The sequence below is a fragment of the Scyliorhinus canicula genome, chromosome 7 (genome assembly GCF_902713615.1).
Source record: "Scyliorhinus canicula chromosome 7, sScyCan1.1, whole genome shotgun sequence".
Taxonomy (NCBI): domain Eukaryota; kingdom Metazoa; phylum Chordata; class Chondrichthyes; order Carcharhiniformes; family Scyliorhinidae; genus Scyliorhinus; species Scyliorhinus canicula.
Window position 1 is genome coordinate 135,460,466 of NC_052152.1, and position 19,433 is coordinate 135,479,898.

Here is a 19,433-nt window from a genome sequence, read left to right on the forward strand (position 1 = left end):
CAATACCTTTTATCATATATACCTCAATTCGATCCCTCTTATTCTTCTAAACTCAAGAGAGTACAGGTCTAAGCTTCTCAATCTCCCCTCATAAACCAACCCCTCATCTCTGGAATTAATCTAGTGAACCTCCTCTGAACTGCCTCTAATATGACTACATCCTTCCTCAAATAAGGGGATCAAAACTGTACACAATACTCCAGGTGCGGTCTCACCAATGCCTTTGCTACTTTTAGATTCTATCCCTTCAGCTATAAATAGAGCAATTTCACCCACTCTGAGCACCATGGGTAGCCCAGCCTCCATTGATGTAGACTCATGTTGATCAGTACCAGGAGAACGACTGAATAAGCAGGGATGCTGGACTCACCCACTTCAACTTGTGAAGTGAATCAAAGTCACTCCAGGCTCCTGACTTCCCAGTCTGTCCGGCTGTGTGTTTTCACAAGCTAAAGGCGTGTTTCCAAAGGTGGTACGGGTTCAAGTCAGCTGGAATATCGACCCGGGTGTAGACACAAAAGTTAGTTTCAGCTGGGTACCGAGTGGTTTCCCTTGTATCTTTCCCCTAACCCACAGTTGGCAAAAGGTTCAAAGCCAGTTGCAATCTCCTCACAATTCAGCCAAGTTTGTATGAATTTGGCTCCCTGACCTACTATTGTTCGCAATCCCCTCATTCCTCATTCACTGAGCTTGCTAGGAGACAGCACAAATCAACCATTGTGCGCAAAGCCAAAGGAATTAGGCTCTGTGAGCCCATGGGGGCTGGTGGTGAGGATGCTTTGCAACACTGATTTATGAAGTATCTTTGGAGGTTCCTGAGTACTTTCATTTCCACCAACATTCTTCCACCCTGTTCTCTAAAACATTGCGATGCGTCCTGCTATTCAAACCGGCAAACAAAAAAAAGCAGCTCTGTAATGCAAGTGGCTCTGAAGGCCAACAAAGCACAGGAGGTAGACCTCTGCCCAGCCTCTCAGTCACCCTCAATCACCCTGGCAGGGAACACAATGCCGCCTTGTTTAAATTCACACAGCGCCTCAGACTCTCACTTGCCTCCTTCTAAGACAGACAAGGAACAATTTGCAGTGCAGCCCAGAATATTCATTGACCTTCATTTGTCTCCATAGCAACAAAGAATCTTGGTACAAGCTCACCGATGTGGAAGAGTATGAAGGGACTGACTGTCTGAATAGGGCTCTTTGGTCTATCCGCAATTCACCCTACAATTTATTGTGAATTTATATATTTCAATTAACAACCGGAATCTATTGCTGCTCCAACATGCTGCCAAGTAGTAGGATGTAGGTCAGGGTTGTCAATTCTCTCACATTGTCTTGAAGTCTTCAGGAAATTACAGTTTAATTCTGAGACGTTGCTGCAAACGAGGGGTGAAGACTAAAGTTTCTCTTTCATTCCTTTGAAATACTTTTTATCGATTTGTTGTAAATCATTGCGGGGGAAGAATAACTGTTTGACTGACCATCAACAATTATGCAATTGGATCATGAAGAGTCAGTCTCTAGGCTTTCCTATCTGGCAATCAGTGGCAGGAGTGTGGGGCTCGACAGTCTGTGAGATTGTCAGTTCTGGTTGGACATATCCCAGGAGGTTTCATCACCTGACCTCCGAAACACCCCCACCATTCTGCCATTGGTCACCCAATGTGACCGTCCTCGCAGTGCACCACCTACCCAGCCAATAGGAAAGCAAACAGACTCATTGTTACCTGATTGGATGATTCTTGAATGTCAGCCAAACAGGATTGTATTTCCAATGGTCAAAGGGAAATGAAGAATGAACTCGCGAGATTTCTGAATGCCGAGTGGTTATCCCCCTGGAAACGCCAGGGCGATCCTGGGAGATTGGCAACCCTAGCGGAAGGTCACGTGATGAACGCTCCCAGAATATGTCCAACCAGTGTTGGTGAGCTAAGGCAGAGCTGTGTCTGCAGTGATGCAGACTCGCCTCAGCCAGGCAGATCTGCACAGTCACATTGAAAGACTGAGTGGCCTCAGGCTGCCTTCAACGCCTCCTAGCTTAAGGTTTCAGAACCGCGAGGCCAAGTAGTTGTGAATGCACCACCTTTCTCATTTGTCTCAGCCAGGCTTAACAGAGAGTGGGAGAAAATATGTACTGAATATGTGTTTTTTTTAACGTATTTTATTCCAAACTTAGATGAAAAGTAACATCATATAAACAATTTGGGAAACAAACTTCCCAACACACAACTATAAAGGTTGTACAAACTTTCCCCCTTTTTTGCCCCCCCCCCCCCCCTCCCAACCAGCGACGAATAACTCATCAATCACGGTCACAAACATCATCTACCTTGCCTGGAAACCCTCCGCTGAACCCCTTAACTCGTATTTGATTTTTTTCCAGCCAAAGTAAGTGATATAAGTCCCTCAGCCAGGCCGCTACCCCCAGTAGCGTTACTGACCGCCACTCCGATAAAATTCTTCGCTGGGCAATCAGAGAGGCAAAGGCCACAACGTCGGCCTTCCTCCCCCCCCCCCCCCCCATCAGCTCTGGCTTTTCTGATATCCCAAATATCGCCACCAAAAGGTCCAGTTCAACCTCCTCCCCCACTATCCTTGTTAGCGCCGTGGACACTCCCGCCCAGAATCTCTCCAATTTTTCACAGCCCCAGAACATGTGAGTGTGATTCGTTGGTGCCCGCCCACACTTCTCACACTTGTCTGCCACCCCCTGAAAGAACTCACTCATTCTTGCACGAGTCATATGTACGCTGTGTATGACCTTGAACTGTATCAGGCTCATCCTTGCGCATGAGGAGGTTGCATTTATCCTTCGTAGTGCCTCATTCCAGACTGCCCAGTTTATCTCCCCTCCCAGCTCTTCTTCCCACTACTCCCCAATATTCACCACCTGCTCACCTCCCTGGTCTCCCAGCCACCTGTATATGTCTCCAATCCTGCCCTCCCCTTCCACATCCGGAACCAACAAGGTGTACCTCGGCAATCTGCAGGTAGCTAAACTCACTTCCTCTCAGGAGCTCTACCCTCTGTGAGCCATCTATTGGACAACACTGGTGTAGACATTTTTACTCATTAGTGTTATATTTAGTCCTAGTTGGAATCTTTGCCTATAAAATCATTGATGTGTCAGTTTAGAAAAGGGTTGTATGGTTTATTTGTACAACAATGTACTTTGACATAACACCAGGCATACCGTGTGGTGTGGAGAATGTAGAAGAGGTGCTGGGAGACCAATTTCTCAGAACCTCACCATGCCAACGCCAAAATAGATACTGACATAATTGTGTCAACTCTCAGTCTCCAGTTCGGCATATTGTACAAGTAGTGTTTTTGCTTGTATTTCATGTTGCCAATAGTTTACCTTTTTTATCCGTAGGTGTCGACTCTTCCCAGAATGGGTCATGCGTCCACCCTTCGCTCAATGTCAGGACCTTATGCTGATGCTTACGACATTCCGCCGTGCCATGTTCCTGCAATCCATAGCAGTCAGGTAATGTAAAAAATCCTACATGGCCAATGTAACATTACATTGGATATACGGCCCAAAACAGGCTATTCATTCCAACGGTCCATGCCTGTGTTTATGCTCCACTCGAGCTATAGAATCCCTAAAGTGCAGAAGGAGGGCATTCGGCCCATCAAGCCTGCACCAACCCTCCAAAGGAACTCTCTCCCTTGGCCCACTCCCCCACCCTATCCTTTGAGCCTTCTCCCACCTTTCCATCCTAACCTAATATTTCCTTCTCTCTCATATACGTGTCTAGCTCCCCCTTAAATATATCTATAATATTCACTTCAAACACTCCCTGTGGTAGGACGGCATGTGGTGCAGTGGTTAGCACTGGGACTGCGGCGCCGAGGTCCCAGGTTCGAATCCCAGCCCTGGGTCACTGTCCGTGTGGAGTTCGCACATTCTCCCCGTGTATGCTTGGGTTTCACCCCCACAATCCGAAAGATGTGCAGGGTAGGTGGATTCGTCATGCTAAATTGCCCCTTAAAAAAAAATTGGGTTCACTAAATTTAAATAAATAAATAAAACACTCCCTGTAGCAATGAGTTCACATCTGCACCACTCTTTGGATGAAGAAGTTTCTTCTGAATTCCCTGTTGGATTTCTCGGTGACTATTGTGTATTTATTTATTTAAAATAAATTTAGAGTACTCAATTCTTTTTTTCCCAGTTAAGGGCAATTTAGTGTGGCCAATCCACCTACCCTGCACATCTTTTGGGGGTGAGACCCACATGGACCCAGAGATAATGTGCAAACTCCACACAGTGACCAGGGCCAGGATCAAATCCGGGTCCTCAGCGCTGTGAGGCAGCAGTGCCAACCACTGTGCCATCATGCCGCCCTTGGCTATAGTGTATTGATGACCTCTAGATATGCTCTTCCCCAGAAGAGGAAACATCCTCTCTGTACCCTTCTATCGGCATGGTAGCACAGTGGCTAGCACAATTGCTTAACAGCGCCAGAAACCCAGGTTTGATTCCTGGCTTGGGTCACTGTCTATGCGGAGTCTGTATATTCTCCCCGTGTCTGCGTGGGTTTCCTCCGGGTGCTCCGGTTTCCTCCCACAAGTCCCGAAAGACGTGCTTGTTTAGGTGAATTGAACATTCTAAATTCTCCCTCAGTGTACCCGAACAGGCGTCATAATGTGACGACTGGGGGATTTTCACAATGACTTCATCACAGTGTTGATGTAAGCCTATTTGTGACACCAATAAAGATTATTATTCTCAAAACCTTTCGTCATTTTAATGACCTCGATTAGGTCACCCAATCAGCCGGCTTTGTTCAAGAGAAATGAAACCCAGCCTGTCAATTCTTTCCTGATAGGTACATCCACACAGTTCTGATATTCTGATTGAATTTAGGGTGAGACACCTTAGATACACAGACTGGGCTAAATATTTTAGACAGTAAGAGCGTGCATGAACTTAATGGTTGTGACTCAGAATTACAAATCAGAAGATGTTCAACCCACAGCCGACACTCGATTGTTCTTCTGAAGACGCTGACATTTGCTGTGTTTGGATCTATAGGTTGTCACCAATCTCTTATCCCATGCCCAAATGACCATTCTTTAGATGTGAGTTTTCACCAGGAGTTTGACGGTGGCAGCATCACAGTAGACCCCAACCTTGTTAGTTCCTGTGCAGTTGAATACCTTCACTCACCGTCAGTCTGAATAATGTTTTTTTTTTGCTCTCTGGTCTAGTTGGACTGCATATAGGGAAAAATCTGCACTTCCCACATGAATGATCCCTGCAACGGTTGCGAGGGAGAGAGTGAGACCTTGATTTGGGATTGGGATTGAATTGGGAAACAGACCACACCCAGTATAGCACAGGGAGATTCTGAGCCCAGTTATAGGGCGAACATCAGCAACTTTTGAATTACTGCTAGCTGCAAATAGGATATCGGAGCACAGCAAGAACAAAGACACAATTGAGGAATGACTTGTTTGAGGAGCAGATTTAAATTTATGGAAATCGCTTCCAATTACCCTTTGAATCTGCATCTTTTTATTTCTGATCTCAGTGCTCACCCGCATGCCCAGATAATTGTGCACATTTTTGAACTCGACATTTCTCATGCTTTGGCTTCAGTCAGTTATTGGCAGAGTCCCCAGATTTTCACAAGAAGGAGGCCCAAACCCGTTCCTGCGTGGAGAATAGAGAACAGGAGCCACGAGGCTTCATGGAAAATGAGGGTCAAAGGAGGACAGCCACCGTGGAGGTGGCCTCAGGCAGGGTCGCCTCATGACCTGATCACTCAGTGCACAGTGTGGGGAAGGAAAGAAGTTTAGAAAAGATGCAGAATGTAGGAAATCTTCTTCCACAGACTGTCCGCTCCAGCCTCTCGGTCAGAAGGTGATAGGTTCAAGTCCTGTTATTACGTTACTTTATAAAGACTGGGCCTCCTGTAGGCTGGGGTGGGAAAACCCAGGACAGGGGAAGGTAACCGAGGGAATTGGGAAGAGGTGACTCATGGGGTGATAATGGTGTAACTCAGGGCGACAGCAGGGGAAAGGGAAAGCTTGGAAAGTGGGGTAACTGAGGGTGGGTGGGCAATTGAGGGAGGGGGGAAGAGTAACCGGGGCCTCAGGAACGAGGTAAATGAGGGCAGGAGAGAGAAGTAATTGAAGATGAAGGAGGGGAGACAACTGAGGGTGGAGTGGTAATCCCTCCACCACTGGCACACAGTGGCAGCCGTGTGTATCATCTACAAGATGCACTACAGGAACTCACCAAGACTCCTCAGACAGCACCTTCCAAACCCACGGCCACTACCACCTAGAAGGACAAGGGCAGCAGATACCTGGGAACACAACCACCTGGAGGTTCCCCTCCAAATCACACACCATCCTGACTTGGAAATATGAAATGAAAAAAAAAATGAAAATCGCTTATTGTCACGAGTAGGCTTCAATTAAGTTACTGTGAAAAGCCCCTAGTCGCCACATTCCGGCGCCTGCCCGGGGAGGCTGGTACGGGAATCGAACCGTGCTGCTGGCCTGCTTGGTCTGTTTTAAAAGCCAGCGATTTAGCCCAGTGAGCTAAACCAGCCCCTACATGTTGCCGTTCCTTCACTGTCGCTGGGTCAAAATCCTGCAACTGCCTCCTATAATGAGGAAACAATTTTTCAAGCAGCAAGTGGTTAGAATGTGGAATGCAATGTCTGAGAGTGTGGTGGAGGCAGGGTCAATCGAGGCATTCAAGAGGAACAAGGAGAAGGCAGGGTAGTTGAACTCGGTAAGTGACTCAAAGGAGGTTCGGCGCAGACACAACTGGTCAAATGACGTGAAATTCTGTAACTGTGAACTGCGCTTGGGGAACCTTCAGTCTCCAGGTTACTATCCAGTGCCCCCTGCTGGAAATGCATGTTATAGTTACTGCCTTTGTGAATTCTCAGCGAGCACTCAATCTCCAGGCACAAAATAAATTGCTCATTATTCCTGATAGCTAAAAATCTTACCGGTTTGTATGTGAAAGATCTATTTTCACCATTCAGGTTTCGTAGGAGCTCTTGTCAAGTGACAGCAATTAACAAATATATTTTCCAATAGATGTTGGACAGTCCTGGAACAGCACGGAAATATTCAATGTTCCAAACCGATGCCGAGAGGAGTCTAATCCAGCAGCTGTACGACATTCCATTGAGTTTCGAGAGGCCCAGAGCTAAATCCCAGCAGCAGGTAAAAAGAAAGGCTTGTATTTATACCCCAATCGACATTCAGAAAGAGTCCAAATTGCTTCATTTGCACTATTCCTGCAAAGGAATAAAGATCTTGCGACTTCCGGATGTCCAGAGGAGGGTGGCGTCAAATGTAATCGGTGTTGTTTTGTCGGAAAGGCGGCAGTTTAAACAGCAAGGTCCCACAGGCAGGATTGTGATAATAACCAGACTGTTTTAATAATGTTGGGTAGGACACTGGGGAGAGCTCCCCTGCTCTTCTTTCAGTAGTGGCCATTGGATTGTTTACGCCCACTTGAGAGTGTGTCAGTGTGGCTGGGTTTTCCGCGTCAGCCAATAGACCGCACCTCTGACAATGCAACACTCCGTCAGTAATGTACCGAAGCATCAGGTTAAAAATCTCTGGAGTGCGACTTGAGCCCAATCTCCTTCGGATTCAGAGGCCGAGTGATGCCAACAGAGCCAGGAAATTATTGCAGCTGCAAACCGCAAAGGTGCAATACTGGGCGGCGTGGTAGCACAGTGGTTAGCACTGTTATCTCACAGCGCCAGGGACGCAGGTCCGATTCCCGGCTTGGGTCACTGTTTGTACGTTCTCCCCGTGTCTGCGTGGGTTTCCTCCGGGTGCCCTGGTTTCCTCCCACAAGTCGCGAAAGACGTGCTTGTTAGGTGAATTGGACATTCTGAATTCACCCTCAGTTTAACCGAACAGGCGCTGGAGTGAGGCGACTAGGGGCTTTTCACAGTAATTTCATTGCAGTGTTAATGTAAGCCTACTTGTGACATTAATAAAGATTATTATTATTACTGTGGTTTCTGGAAATTTGAAAATGAAACAGAAATGCTAGTGATATTCAGCAGATCTGGCAGCTTCTGAGGACACAGAAACAAGAGTTAACTTAATTGGTGTTGCTGGACTGTAGGTCTAAAAGCACTGGCTGCCTTCACAAGGCTACGGTCCAAGTACTGGGAAATGAGACAAGAGTAAATGAGACGAGAGTTAAGAGCCGTGAGGTGATGATGCAGCTGTACAAAACCTTGGTAAGGCCACATTTGGAGTAGTGTGTGCAGTTCTGGTCGCCTCATTTTAGGAAGGATGTGGAAGCTTTGGAAAAGGTGCAAAGGAGATTTACTAGGATGTTGCCTGGAATGGAGAGTAGGTCATACGAGGAAAGGTTGAGGGTGCTAGGCCTTTTCTCATTAGAACGGAGAAGGATGAGGGGCGACTTGATAGAGGTTTATAAGATGATTAGGGGAATAGATAGACAGTCAGAGACTTTTTCCCCGGGTGGAACACACCATTACAAGGGGACATAAATTTAAGATAAATGGTGGAAGATATAGAGGGGATGTCAGAGGTAGGTTCTTTACCCAGAGAGTAGTGGGGGCATGGAATGCACTGCCTGTGGAAGTAGTTGAGTTGGAAACGTTAGGGACCTTCAAGCAGCTATTGGATAGGTACATGGATTAGGGTAGAATAATGGAGTGTAGGTTAACTTCTTAAGGGCAGCACGGTAGCATTGTGGATAGCACAATTGCTTCACAGCTCCAGGGTCCCAAGTTCGATTTCGACTTGGGTCACTGTGTGGAGTCTGCACATCTGCCCCGTGACTGCGTGGGTTTCCTCCGGGTACTCCAGTTTCCTCCCACAGTCCAAAGATGTGCAGGTTGGGTGGATTGGCCATGAAAAATTGTCCAAAATTCTATGATTAACCTAGGACAAAAGTTCGGCGCAACATCGTGGGCTGAAGGGCCTGTTCTGTGCTGTATTTCTCTAAATAGGTGCTTGATGGCCAGCGCAGACATGGTGGGCCGAATGGCCACTTTCCGTGCTCTAAAAACTCTATGACTGGCACCTCATATTGGAGACAGTGAGTACTTGCTCCTGAGGATTATTATTATTAGATATGATTTGGTCCTGAACTGACCGTGGCTATCAGAGTTGTCTTGCAACATGAGTCACTTGAGGGTGACCATAAGTGAGGAATCTTTGGTGATCTGGTTTCTCTCTCTAGGCTGGGAGAACTGAAGCCATTTACATCGCTCCCGAACTCTTAAGGGGATTGGTTAACTCAGTATGTGTTGGAGAGGATGCGACCCTGATCTTGGCCTGAATCACAGGATCATAGAATTCCTACAGTGAAAAAGGAGGCCATTCAGCCCATTGAGTCTGCACCGGCCCTCTGGCAGAGCACTCTACCTAGGCCCAATCCCTTGCCCTATCCCCTGAACCCCACCTGACACTAAGGGGCAATTTAGCATGGCCAATCCACCTGTCCTGCACATCGTTGGACTGCGGGAGGAAACTGGAGCACTCGGAGGCCATGCAGACACAGGGAGGGCGTGCAAACTCCACACAGTCACCCAATGCCGGAATTGAACCCAGATGCCTGGCTCTGGGAGGCAGGTGCCAATCACTGTGCCACCGTCATTGCCCCACTCAAACACTAGCCGGGAGAGTTCACTCATGGAGACCATTTCTAAAGATAATATGTTTGTTGGTTTTCTAGGTGTATGACATCCCTCCAAGTGTGTGCAGAGATGGGCAAAGGAGAGACAGTACCTATGACATTCCACCATCGTATGGAAGGGAGCCTCAGGAAATATCGATTGGGTCCTACTGCACTCTGCCAACTCCACGCAAGCTCAGCTGGGATGAGGCCAGAGCTTTGAAACAATCACTGTACGACGTGCCCACATCGAGGGCCGAAGCTGCCTTCTCAAGGGAAGCCCTTTACGATGTTCCTCCCACCAAGGGTGGAGCTGTGGGCTTGGGTCTACCCAATCACGGCATGCTGCCGAGCAGACTGCATGATGGCAATGTGAGGCAGTCTCTGTACGACATCCCACCCTCAAAGAATACCTCTTCATCCAGCCAACTGCTTTATGACATTCCCCCATCACGTGAACATCCAGCCTCCAACCAAGATAATCGCCTGTCTAAATTTTCGGAAATTTATGACATTCCGGTGAACATTCCCAAGCCCACTCTGGATTGGCTGGGCCCCACTCAGCAAAACATTTACGATCTGCCAAGAGTATCTCTACCAACCAAAGCAAAGAACCTCGGAGAGCCCGTGTACGATGTTCCGCCGCAAGTTTCCAGGGACGTCCAAACTACCCAGGAGAGGGCTGACATGTCCAGTGAGGAGCGCAGACAAAGTGTCGCACACACCACCTTGGACAAGCCTCCAGTCCCTGCTGTGCTCTCGTCAGCCAAGGAAATAACATTGGACGTCGAATTGGCCATTGGGAGGTTGGTGCAGCTACAGCAGCAGGTAGCTAGCTCCGTAGCCAGCATAATGGTGTTTGTCAGCAGAACATGGAGGCTCCAGGATCATCTGGAAGAGAACCTCACTGAGATCCGCTCCGCAGCAGATAACGTCATGAAATGCCTGGGCACTTTCATGGACTTTGTACAGGGGGTGAAGGTTAATGCCACACGCCTGACAGACAGCAATCTCCAGAACAGGCTGTACAAGCAATTACAGATTTTGGAGGATTCGTACAAGATCATGGTGGAGACCACTCAAACACTGAGTGGCTGTGATTGGTCCCTCAGTGTCCTGGTGGTGAGCAAACCCCAGGCAAGCCCTGATGATCTTGACCGCTTCGTCATGGTAACCAGGACCATCCCGGATGATGTTAAACGACTTGCATCCATAATAATTGCAAATGGGAAGCTTCTCTTCAACCAGGCCCAGAGGCAGGAAGGGCAGAGTCAGAAGCAAACCCCTTCAATACTGGACAAACAACGAGCCATCAATAACATTCACTCCTGTCTTCAGAGAAAGGCCACTGGGTTCATTATTAAACAGAAAGCTCCACTGCCCACACCGCCACGAAAAGACCTTAATTCAAAACCAAGCAACCTGCTAATTGCCAAGCAAACACACATAGAAGACTGTGATTATGTCCAGTTACAGGTTAGTAAATCAACAGGAGATCTATAACAACCCCAGATAGAGGAAAGTGCCAGACCAACTGTACATTCTGCACTTTTAGCTCCATCTGCTGGTAAAGGGTAGATACCTACCAAATTTATAAGGGCGGGATTCTCCCTTCTGGGGACTAAGTCCCCATGCCGGCGGGGAAACCGGTGCCAACCACTCCGGCGTCAACAGCCCCCGAAAGCAAGGAATTCTCCACATTTTCGGGGGCTAGGTGACGCCGGAGTGGTTGGCGCCGCTCCAGCCACCGCCGAAGGGCCGGCGTGATCTCGCGCATGCGCGGAGCGGCCGGCGTATTTTCACGCATGCGCGGGGTTTCTCTTCTACACGCCGGCCCCGGGCAATATGGCAGAGCCCTACAGGCTCATGCAGAAAGTTATATAGTGTAAGCACATGAGCATAATTGCAATCTGGGAAATAACATGTCTTTGTAAAGAATTTCCTGACCCCATTTGGTTTGCTTCTACTTTGGAACTCTGATCTATAGAGAACTCCATAAATCTATTTTAGTTCTTGAAAAAAGGTTTTATATTTTAATAATCAAAATTCTTCGATCGCTGGATTTGACAACACAGATAATACCACACCGCGTGCAGGATGAGTACCCTCTGCTGATGTGACATAACTAAGTACAACCAGTAAATAAAAAGTTTTTTTCTCAAATAAATGGAGCTACAGGACAAAAATTTTAAAAGTCAGTCCCATAATAATGAACAAATGATAACTCTGATTTAAAAAAAGATTACGATTAAAATTTGGACCCTTTGCCAGGGATCCATTTTTTTTTCCAATAACAGTCACATGCTTAAAAAAAGGCAATATTGGCTGGAAAGCACTTTGGGACATGCAATGGTCATGAAAGGTGCGATATGAATCATAGATTATCATAGAATTTACAGTGCAGAAGGAGGCCATTCGGCCCATCGAGAGTGCACCGGGTCTTGGAATGAGCACCCTACCCGAGGTCAACACCTCCTCCCTATCCCCATAACCCAGTAACCCCACCCAACACTAAGGGCAATTTTGGACACTAAGGGCAATTTATCATGGCCAATCCACCTAACCTGCACATCTTTGGACTGTGGGAGGAAACCGGAGCACCCGGAGGAAACCCACGCACACACAGGGAGGATGTGCAGACTCCGCACAGACAGTGACCCAAGCCGGAATCGAACCTGGGACCCTGGAGCTGTGAAGCATTTGTGCTATCCACAATGCTACCGTGCTGCCCCCTTATTTTCTTCTGTAAATAGTGCCATATTCGCAGGGTCCCCTTTAATTGCTGACACACATGTTCAATTCTTTTTAGATTTTAATGGGCTCCCAGGAAGTTCTAAAACCAAAAGACAGTGTCAGCCACCCAAAAGAGCTCAGTGCAGAATTAATTTAAACACTGGACTGTCTGATGATGTTGGCCAGGAGCGTCCAGACTTGCCTTAGGTTAAGGCTGTAAAGCCTCATGAGCCACATTCAATGCAATCTTCATGCTAGTAAGCCAGAGACCCAGGGTAATACTCTGGGGACCTGGGGTTCGAACCCCACCAGGACAGTTGGTGGAATCCGAATTCAATGAAAATCTGGAATCAAAAGTCTAATCATAGAATCACTACAGCGCAGAAGGAGGCCATTCGGCCCATCGAGTCTGCACCGACCCTTCGAAGGATCACCCTACCTAGGCCCAACCGCACCCTAAGGGGCAATTTAACATGGCCAATCCACCTAACCTGCACATCTTTGGACTGTGGGAGGAAACTGGAGCTCCCGGAGGAAACCCACGCAGAGACGGGGAGAATGTGCAAACTGTACGGAGACAGTCACCCGAGGCCAGAATCGAACCCGGATCCCTGGTGCTGTGCGGCAGCAGTGCTAACCACTGTGCTGCCCTTAAGGAAATATGACGGCCATGAACCATTGTCAATTGTCGTAAAAACCCGCCTGGTTCACTAATGTCCTTTAGGGAAGGGAATCTGTCGTCCTTACCTGGTCTCGTCTACATGTGACTCCTAACCCACAGCAATGTGGTTGACTCTTAAATGCCCTCAGGGATGGGCAATAAATGCTGGTCCAGCCAGCGATGCCCAAATCCCATGAACAAATAAAGAAAAATAAAGTTTTTATTAAGGTTTTATCTGGACATCAGTTTCTACAAACATATTGTCTCTCTTAAAATTTAAAAAACAAGTATGAAATATGAACACAAATGGAACTAAGCTCCTGTCCTTGTGGTTGTCGTGGACACATCCCCTTTTCACATGATACCCAAGAATGTTTTACACTGGACCCATCTACAGCCCATTGTGAGCACATTCACAAACGACTGATTTAAACACAAATTCTACTTTGAAAGTACGTTTAAGGTGTCATGTTTGCGACAAATCATCCAACCAAAAATGTAAATTCTGGAGAATTGCTAACAGTTGCAAATTGGGGCCGTTGCGAACTAATTCCAAGATGGCTGCTTCACCCCAATTAGAGGGACAGAATGTAACACTGTTTTGGGAAGGGGGTGGGTAGCTGAAGTATTTTTTTTTGTATGCATGTCGATTGTCAGCTTGCGAGCTTCTCTGGTGAGATCTGCATTTATTGCCCATCCCTACATGCCCCACGTGGTGGTGGGTTGTCTTCTTGAACCGCTGCAGTCCATTTGGTGTAGGTACACCTACAGTGCTGTTAGGGAGAGAGATCAAGGGCTTTGACCCAGTGACAGTGAAACAATGGCAATATATTCCAAGTCAGGATGGTGAATGGCTTGGAGGGAAACTTGCAGGTTGTTCCCGTGCGTCTGCTGCTCTTGTCCTCCTAGATGGTAAAGATAGGTTTGGAAGGTGTTGTCGAGGAAGTAGCATATGGACTGCAGACTCGAGAAGCAGTGCTCCTGCTTGCAGCCTCTGCAATGCATCTGACCACTGAGTCAACTTAAAAGAGCTAAGTTCAAAGATCATGTCGCTGTGGCCATGCAGCTGGGCCTGTCTGATGAAGGACACTCCTGCTTTAGTAGGCTGGTGCTGGTAGGTGAGAGGCCATGACCAAAGGCCTCTCTGGGTGGGCTTCTCCCGAGACCATGAGTACCAGTCTCCTGATGATCTTACTGGTGTTTTCCTACAGAGGAAAGAGGAATTCGAAAAGCAGGAGAAGGAAAAGGAGAGTTTCAAGCAAAACGAGAAAGAGAGTATCAAACAGAAAAAGCTCCTTTTAGAACACCAGGTAACTGCTCTGCTCTTTCTGAGATTATGTAAAGTATACTTTCCTTCGGCTAAGTTTGCACCATTCTTGATTTTGAAAAATTGTTCAAGTAAAACAGAGGTGTTTATATTAAAACATTTTATGGCCACTCTGGGCCCTTATTTCCCTTTAGTTTCAGTGTTATATGGCTCGCTAGGGCTCACAGATTTGAACGTTCATGGTGGACATCCATTTTTAGTTCTGGCTGGACCATTATCAGACTCAGCTCTCCTCTGCCAAACCTTCCAGAATGCAGGATGCTGCTTCTCTCTTCTCCACTGCCTCTGACACCCCTCTCCCCTGCCTCCTCCACATGCACTTCCAAAACAAGTTGGAGGTGCTCACGAATTCCTTTGTCCCGAGGATTGAGGCTATCTCTTCAGCTGCCTCTGTGGCTTCCCATCTGACACCCTCCCCTCCCTGCTCTGGGAACCAGGCCAAACACTCTCCCAAAGGCTTCCCCCTACCACAGCCTAAAACTCTCGATGTTGACGCCGGGCCAGGAATTGTGGACTTTCACAACAGCAAAACAGGTGGTGAACATGGTCCGATTCAGCCACTGTGGAGGGGCTAGCACCGGCGCCACCTGGAATACAATCCATTCCAATGAAAAACGGTGCGTAATTCACCAGATCTCTGATTGACACTCAGGAGGCTGACAAGTTGCAACCGCACATACATACTTCACAGGGCAGCACGATGGTGCAGTGGTTAGCACTGCTGCCTCAAGGCGCCGAGGTCCCAGGTTCAATCCCGGCTCTGGGTCACTGTCTGTGTGGTATCTGAACATTCTCCCCGTGTTTGCATGGGTTTCGCCCCCACAACCCAAAAAAATTCTCTAAATTGAAAAAAAATATATAAACACTTCACACGCCACACACACTCATCCCAATCAACAAGATGGCACTGGTTGTGCTGGAGCGCATCCATAAAGCTGATGGGTCGGCTGGGGCCATAGGGCATCTGGGGGAATGGCCCGGTGAGTGGCCTGGGGGACACCTTTACGACCCGTGGCCCTAAGTTCACAGTGGGCTGTTAGCGGCATGCGGAGCTGCATGGCTGCTTTTCCGGCTGTGGCAATGGTGTTCTGTGCCCGACCACCCCAACCACACAGCCCACCTCCTGGCTACACCCCCTGGCCCTGGCAGAAGCCCCCGCCCCCTCCCGGCCCACGACAGAACTGTCAGCAAACTATGGTGACGTTGGACACTTTTCGTGCTCCCTCTCTCTCCCTCAGCAGCCACGACGCCGGTTTCACGATCTTTAAAAGCGCAAGTGAACCGCGCAGTCGGGAATTCGGCCCATCGGTGGTGGAGCATCGTGGAGGCCCTGGAGAATACTGGGTCGGGCCCACTAATGATAAGCAAATGGTGATTACTGTACGTGCGTTCCAGACCACATTGATGTCGCTGTCGAGGTGACGGAGAATTGCGATTTGGCGTCAAATCGAAGCCTGCCACGATTTTCCTATTCTCCACTCAATCGCGTTTCCTGATTTCAGAATCAGCCAACAGAGAATGCAGGTTAGGTGGATTGGCCATGATAAATTGCCCTTAGTGTCCAAAATTGCCCTTAGTGTTGTGTGCGGTTACTGGGTTATGGGGACAGGGTGGAGGTGTTAACCTTGGGTAGGGTGCTCTTTCCAGGAGCCGGTGCAGACTCGATGGGCAGAATGGCCTCCTTCTGTACTGTAAATTCTATGAATCTATGCTTAACTATATTGCAGAATTGTCACAACGCAGAAGGAGGCCATTTGGTCCTTCCTATCTGCACTGGCTCTCCAAATGAGCAACTAACCCAGTGTCATTCCTCTGCCTTCTCCCAGTAACCCTGCACAGTCTTGCCTTCTGTGCTGCACGAGAATCGCAATGCATTCAACCCAAGATGGCGGCTGCCATTTTTTTTTGTGAAGAGTCCAGCACGAGTTTGTGGAGTCAAACAGAAAGTAACTTTATTTATAACAATATGTACACAGTAGCAGTAGTTCACCACTGCTTCCTTCTCTAGCCGGTATCACACTGGCCAGCTCTATCTATATAGCTGCAACTACCAGTGATTGACAACCCCATCAACCCCAAACACTCATTGGGGGGAGCTCATATTCCCCAAGAACCATGAGGTAACCAAACACGCCATTAACAGGTCCAGGCAGCGGACGACCAACAGGGTTGCCTGGTCGGACCGCCTGCCTCTCCTCCGCGGCTTTATTCATGGCCAGGTGTCCCTGGTGAGGGAGAATGCGGTGTCCACAGGCACTCACGAGGCCTTCTGTGCCCTGTGGGCACCGCTTGGGTTGGATTGCTTTATCAACCCCTCTTTTTACATTATGATTTAATGGTTTTTTAAAAATGGATTTTATTACAAACATGCATCAAAACAGGGTACAGCAATTAAACACCCCGGGAAACATACTTCCCAACAATCAACAATACAGTCTCATACAAATCCCATGTCATTATTTTGAAGAAGATCAGGGCTGTCCCAACCAATAATTGTCCCTCAATCAAACAACTAAAACAGATTATCTGATCTTTATCACATTGCTGGATGTGGAGTTAGCTGTGTGCAAATTAGCTGCAGTGTTTATTTACCTCACAACAGTGGCTACACTGTTGATTGGTTGCAAAGCACTTTGAGATGTCCCGTGGTTAGCGAAGAGTGATATGTCAATGCAAGTCTTTCTTTCTTTTCCTTCATTGCCGTTTGTGAGAGTTTGCCATGTGCCAGTTTCATACATTACAACAGTGAGAAACTCTTAAAGTATCTTGTTGGCCGCAAAGCAGTTTGAGATGTCCTTAACATAATTTTGCTCTTGTCCAGATTCGAAAATCAGGCAACGGCAGCACTAAAGTGAGTCCGAAGGAGACCCAACTCTCGACCTCCGGCTTTGAACAATGCAAAATGTTCTTCACCGCCCTGCAAAAGGCCATCATCTCGTTCACCGACAACATTGACGCAAACCAGTCAGGGGATGTTTTAATCAAAAGCAGCAAGGTGGTGATAATGATCGGCCAGAAACTGGTGGACATGCTGTACCGGGTGACAGGGCAGAAGGCGGTTCACAAAGAGGTGGTCAGTAGGAGCAACCAGTTTTGTGGAAGAATGAAAGAGTTCGCCATGGCAACTAAGAATGCTGTGATGCAGCCAAACCCAATGGCCATGCAAGAGATGAAGCATCAGATGGCAGAGTTATCCCAACAGGCAGAGCAGCTCAGGATCCTATTAGAACAGGCCACTGCCTCCTAGGGGAGCAGAAAGCTGATGAAATGGGAGACTTATTTCTTCCTGCATAAAAAATTCACTTTAAGAAAGATATTTGCAGTTGTCTAGGTAATCCGTCTTTATCTCTTTGCCGTTTGAGTTCAGCCAGTTTTATATTTGAGAAGGTTACGGTAAGGTCAACTGGGATCGAGATGTAAGAATAAACATGTCTGCCCCCTTTTACCCAACAACACGCTGGCCTCAGAGAGAAGCTGCAAGTTGGATTTTAAACCAATTAGCACTTTGTTTCTGTACAGTAGTGTTAAAGGGATTTGCCACATTGTTCAGTTTAGTTGAATGATGAAATAGCCAGTATTTATTAAAGGGGGTACATATTGTGTAAGAGGCACTTCATTGCTGGGGCATCTCCATTGCACACCACTTATTTTCATTTTCATTTCATTTTTTCATGTGTAATTCATCATAAACCTGCAGTATCAGATTTCAAATTCATCTCCCCTTCTCACACCACCAATGTCTGGGGTTGAACTGTTTATCAGTCCTATAAAAGCTAAGGTTAGCCGAAAAGGAACAGCTTTATCAAAGTTTTAAAAACCAATAATAAATGCAGCGAGCAAACTGCAGTCTCAGTGCTTTGACCCTCAGAAGCGCATCTACACTGGGGAATATCTTAAAATTAGAGTTATAAAGTGGTGTAAAATACAGAAGCAGGGGTTCTTATCCAGGGTTAACCACCTCCAAGGGATCCATCAAAAATAACCAGAGAATGCATTTTAAAAAATTGATTTGAGGACAAGCAGTGAGAATTGGAGCTGGGGCATGCAGCGGATGACATGCATTGTTAGTCGAGAGATGGAATCTAATAGGACTGAGTCAGAACTGGGCCGTCACTGTGTTTGTACAGGCTTTGGTAGCAATGTGGTGAGAGAGAGAGATAAAAGCAACTCAGCCTGCATGCAAGGTTACAGCAATTGGTGTTCCAAGGTAGTGTTTGGAGGGATCTACGTCAGAGACAAGCTGTGATTTCAAGCTTCATTTTTTGTTTCCACGTTTAAGACATGATTATGTGCATCAAATCAGTTGTCAAAAGTTTCCACGCATCCACTTTTTCTTTGCACTTCTGATTTCTCATCAGTTCTACCCCTGTCTCTGTGATATTACTCTCCACATCTCCAAATCAAGTTACTCTCTGTTTTGTACCAGTGGGAGTTTGAATTGTAATATTTTTACAGTTTATGCATTAAAAAAAAAGTACGGCGTGGCATAGAAGAATCGCGCCACGTGTCTGCGTGGGTTTCCTCCCACAGGCCCGAAAGCAGTGCTGTTAGGTAATTTGGACATTCTGAATTCTCCCTCCGTGCACCCTAACAGGCGCCGGAATGTGGCGACTAGGGGCTTTTCGCAGTAACTTCATTTCAGTGTTAATGTAAGCCTACTTGTGACAATAGGAAAAGATTATTATTGAAAGCAATGTCCAGAAATATTAATTTCATAATGCCACTACATCATTCAGGAGATGCAGAATTTCATGGGGTGGGTGGGGGTGGGTCGAAGGGGAATAATTCTGAGAGGCTGATGTGTGTATGGTTTTCAGCGATCCTCAACTCCATTAACTTTCACTGGGGGGGGGGGAATTCATTTTGGCCAGAGGAAGGTAATGGGTGAGTACAAATTGGCAAGGGGAAAATTGGTTGTTGATTTGCTGTCACATGCTTTGTGCTGTCTTCCAAGACAAATTTCATCCCGACTTTGTTTTAAAATTTATCACTTTTCTACTCATTGCACAGAAGCACAACTCAGTCTATTCCAAGAGGATTTGGGGTTCATTTTCTCCTTTACAC

General features: G+C 47.2%; 1 protein-coding gene across 1 annotated transcript in view; it reads left to right on the forward strand.

Moving 5' to 3' along the window:
- The window catches only part of LOC119969404 (enhancer of filamentation 1-like), a 166,215-nt gene extending 147,099 nt beyond the window's left edge, over positions 1–19,116 (forward strand). The window contains exons 3-7 of the mRNA XM_038803019.1: positions 3,376–3,489; positions 7,071–7,199; positions 9,709–11,124; positions 14,254–14,352; positions 17,191–19,116. Coding sequence (XP_038658947.1) covers positions 3,376–3,489; positions 7,071–7,199; positions 9,709–11,124; positions 14,254–14,352; positions 17,191–17,616 — 2,184 coding nt within the window. The 3' untranslated portion in view covers positions 17,617–19,116. The remainder of the gene's footprint in view (positions 1–3,375; positions 3,490–7,070; positions 7,200–9,708; positions 11,125–14,253; positions 14,353–17,190) is intronic.
- Positions 19,117–19,433: the final 317 nt, after the last annotated feature.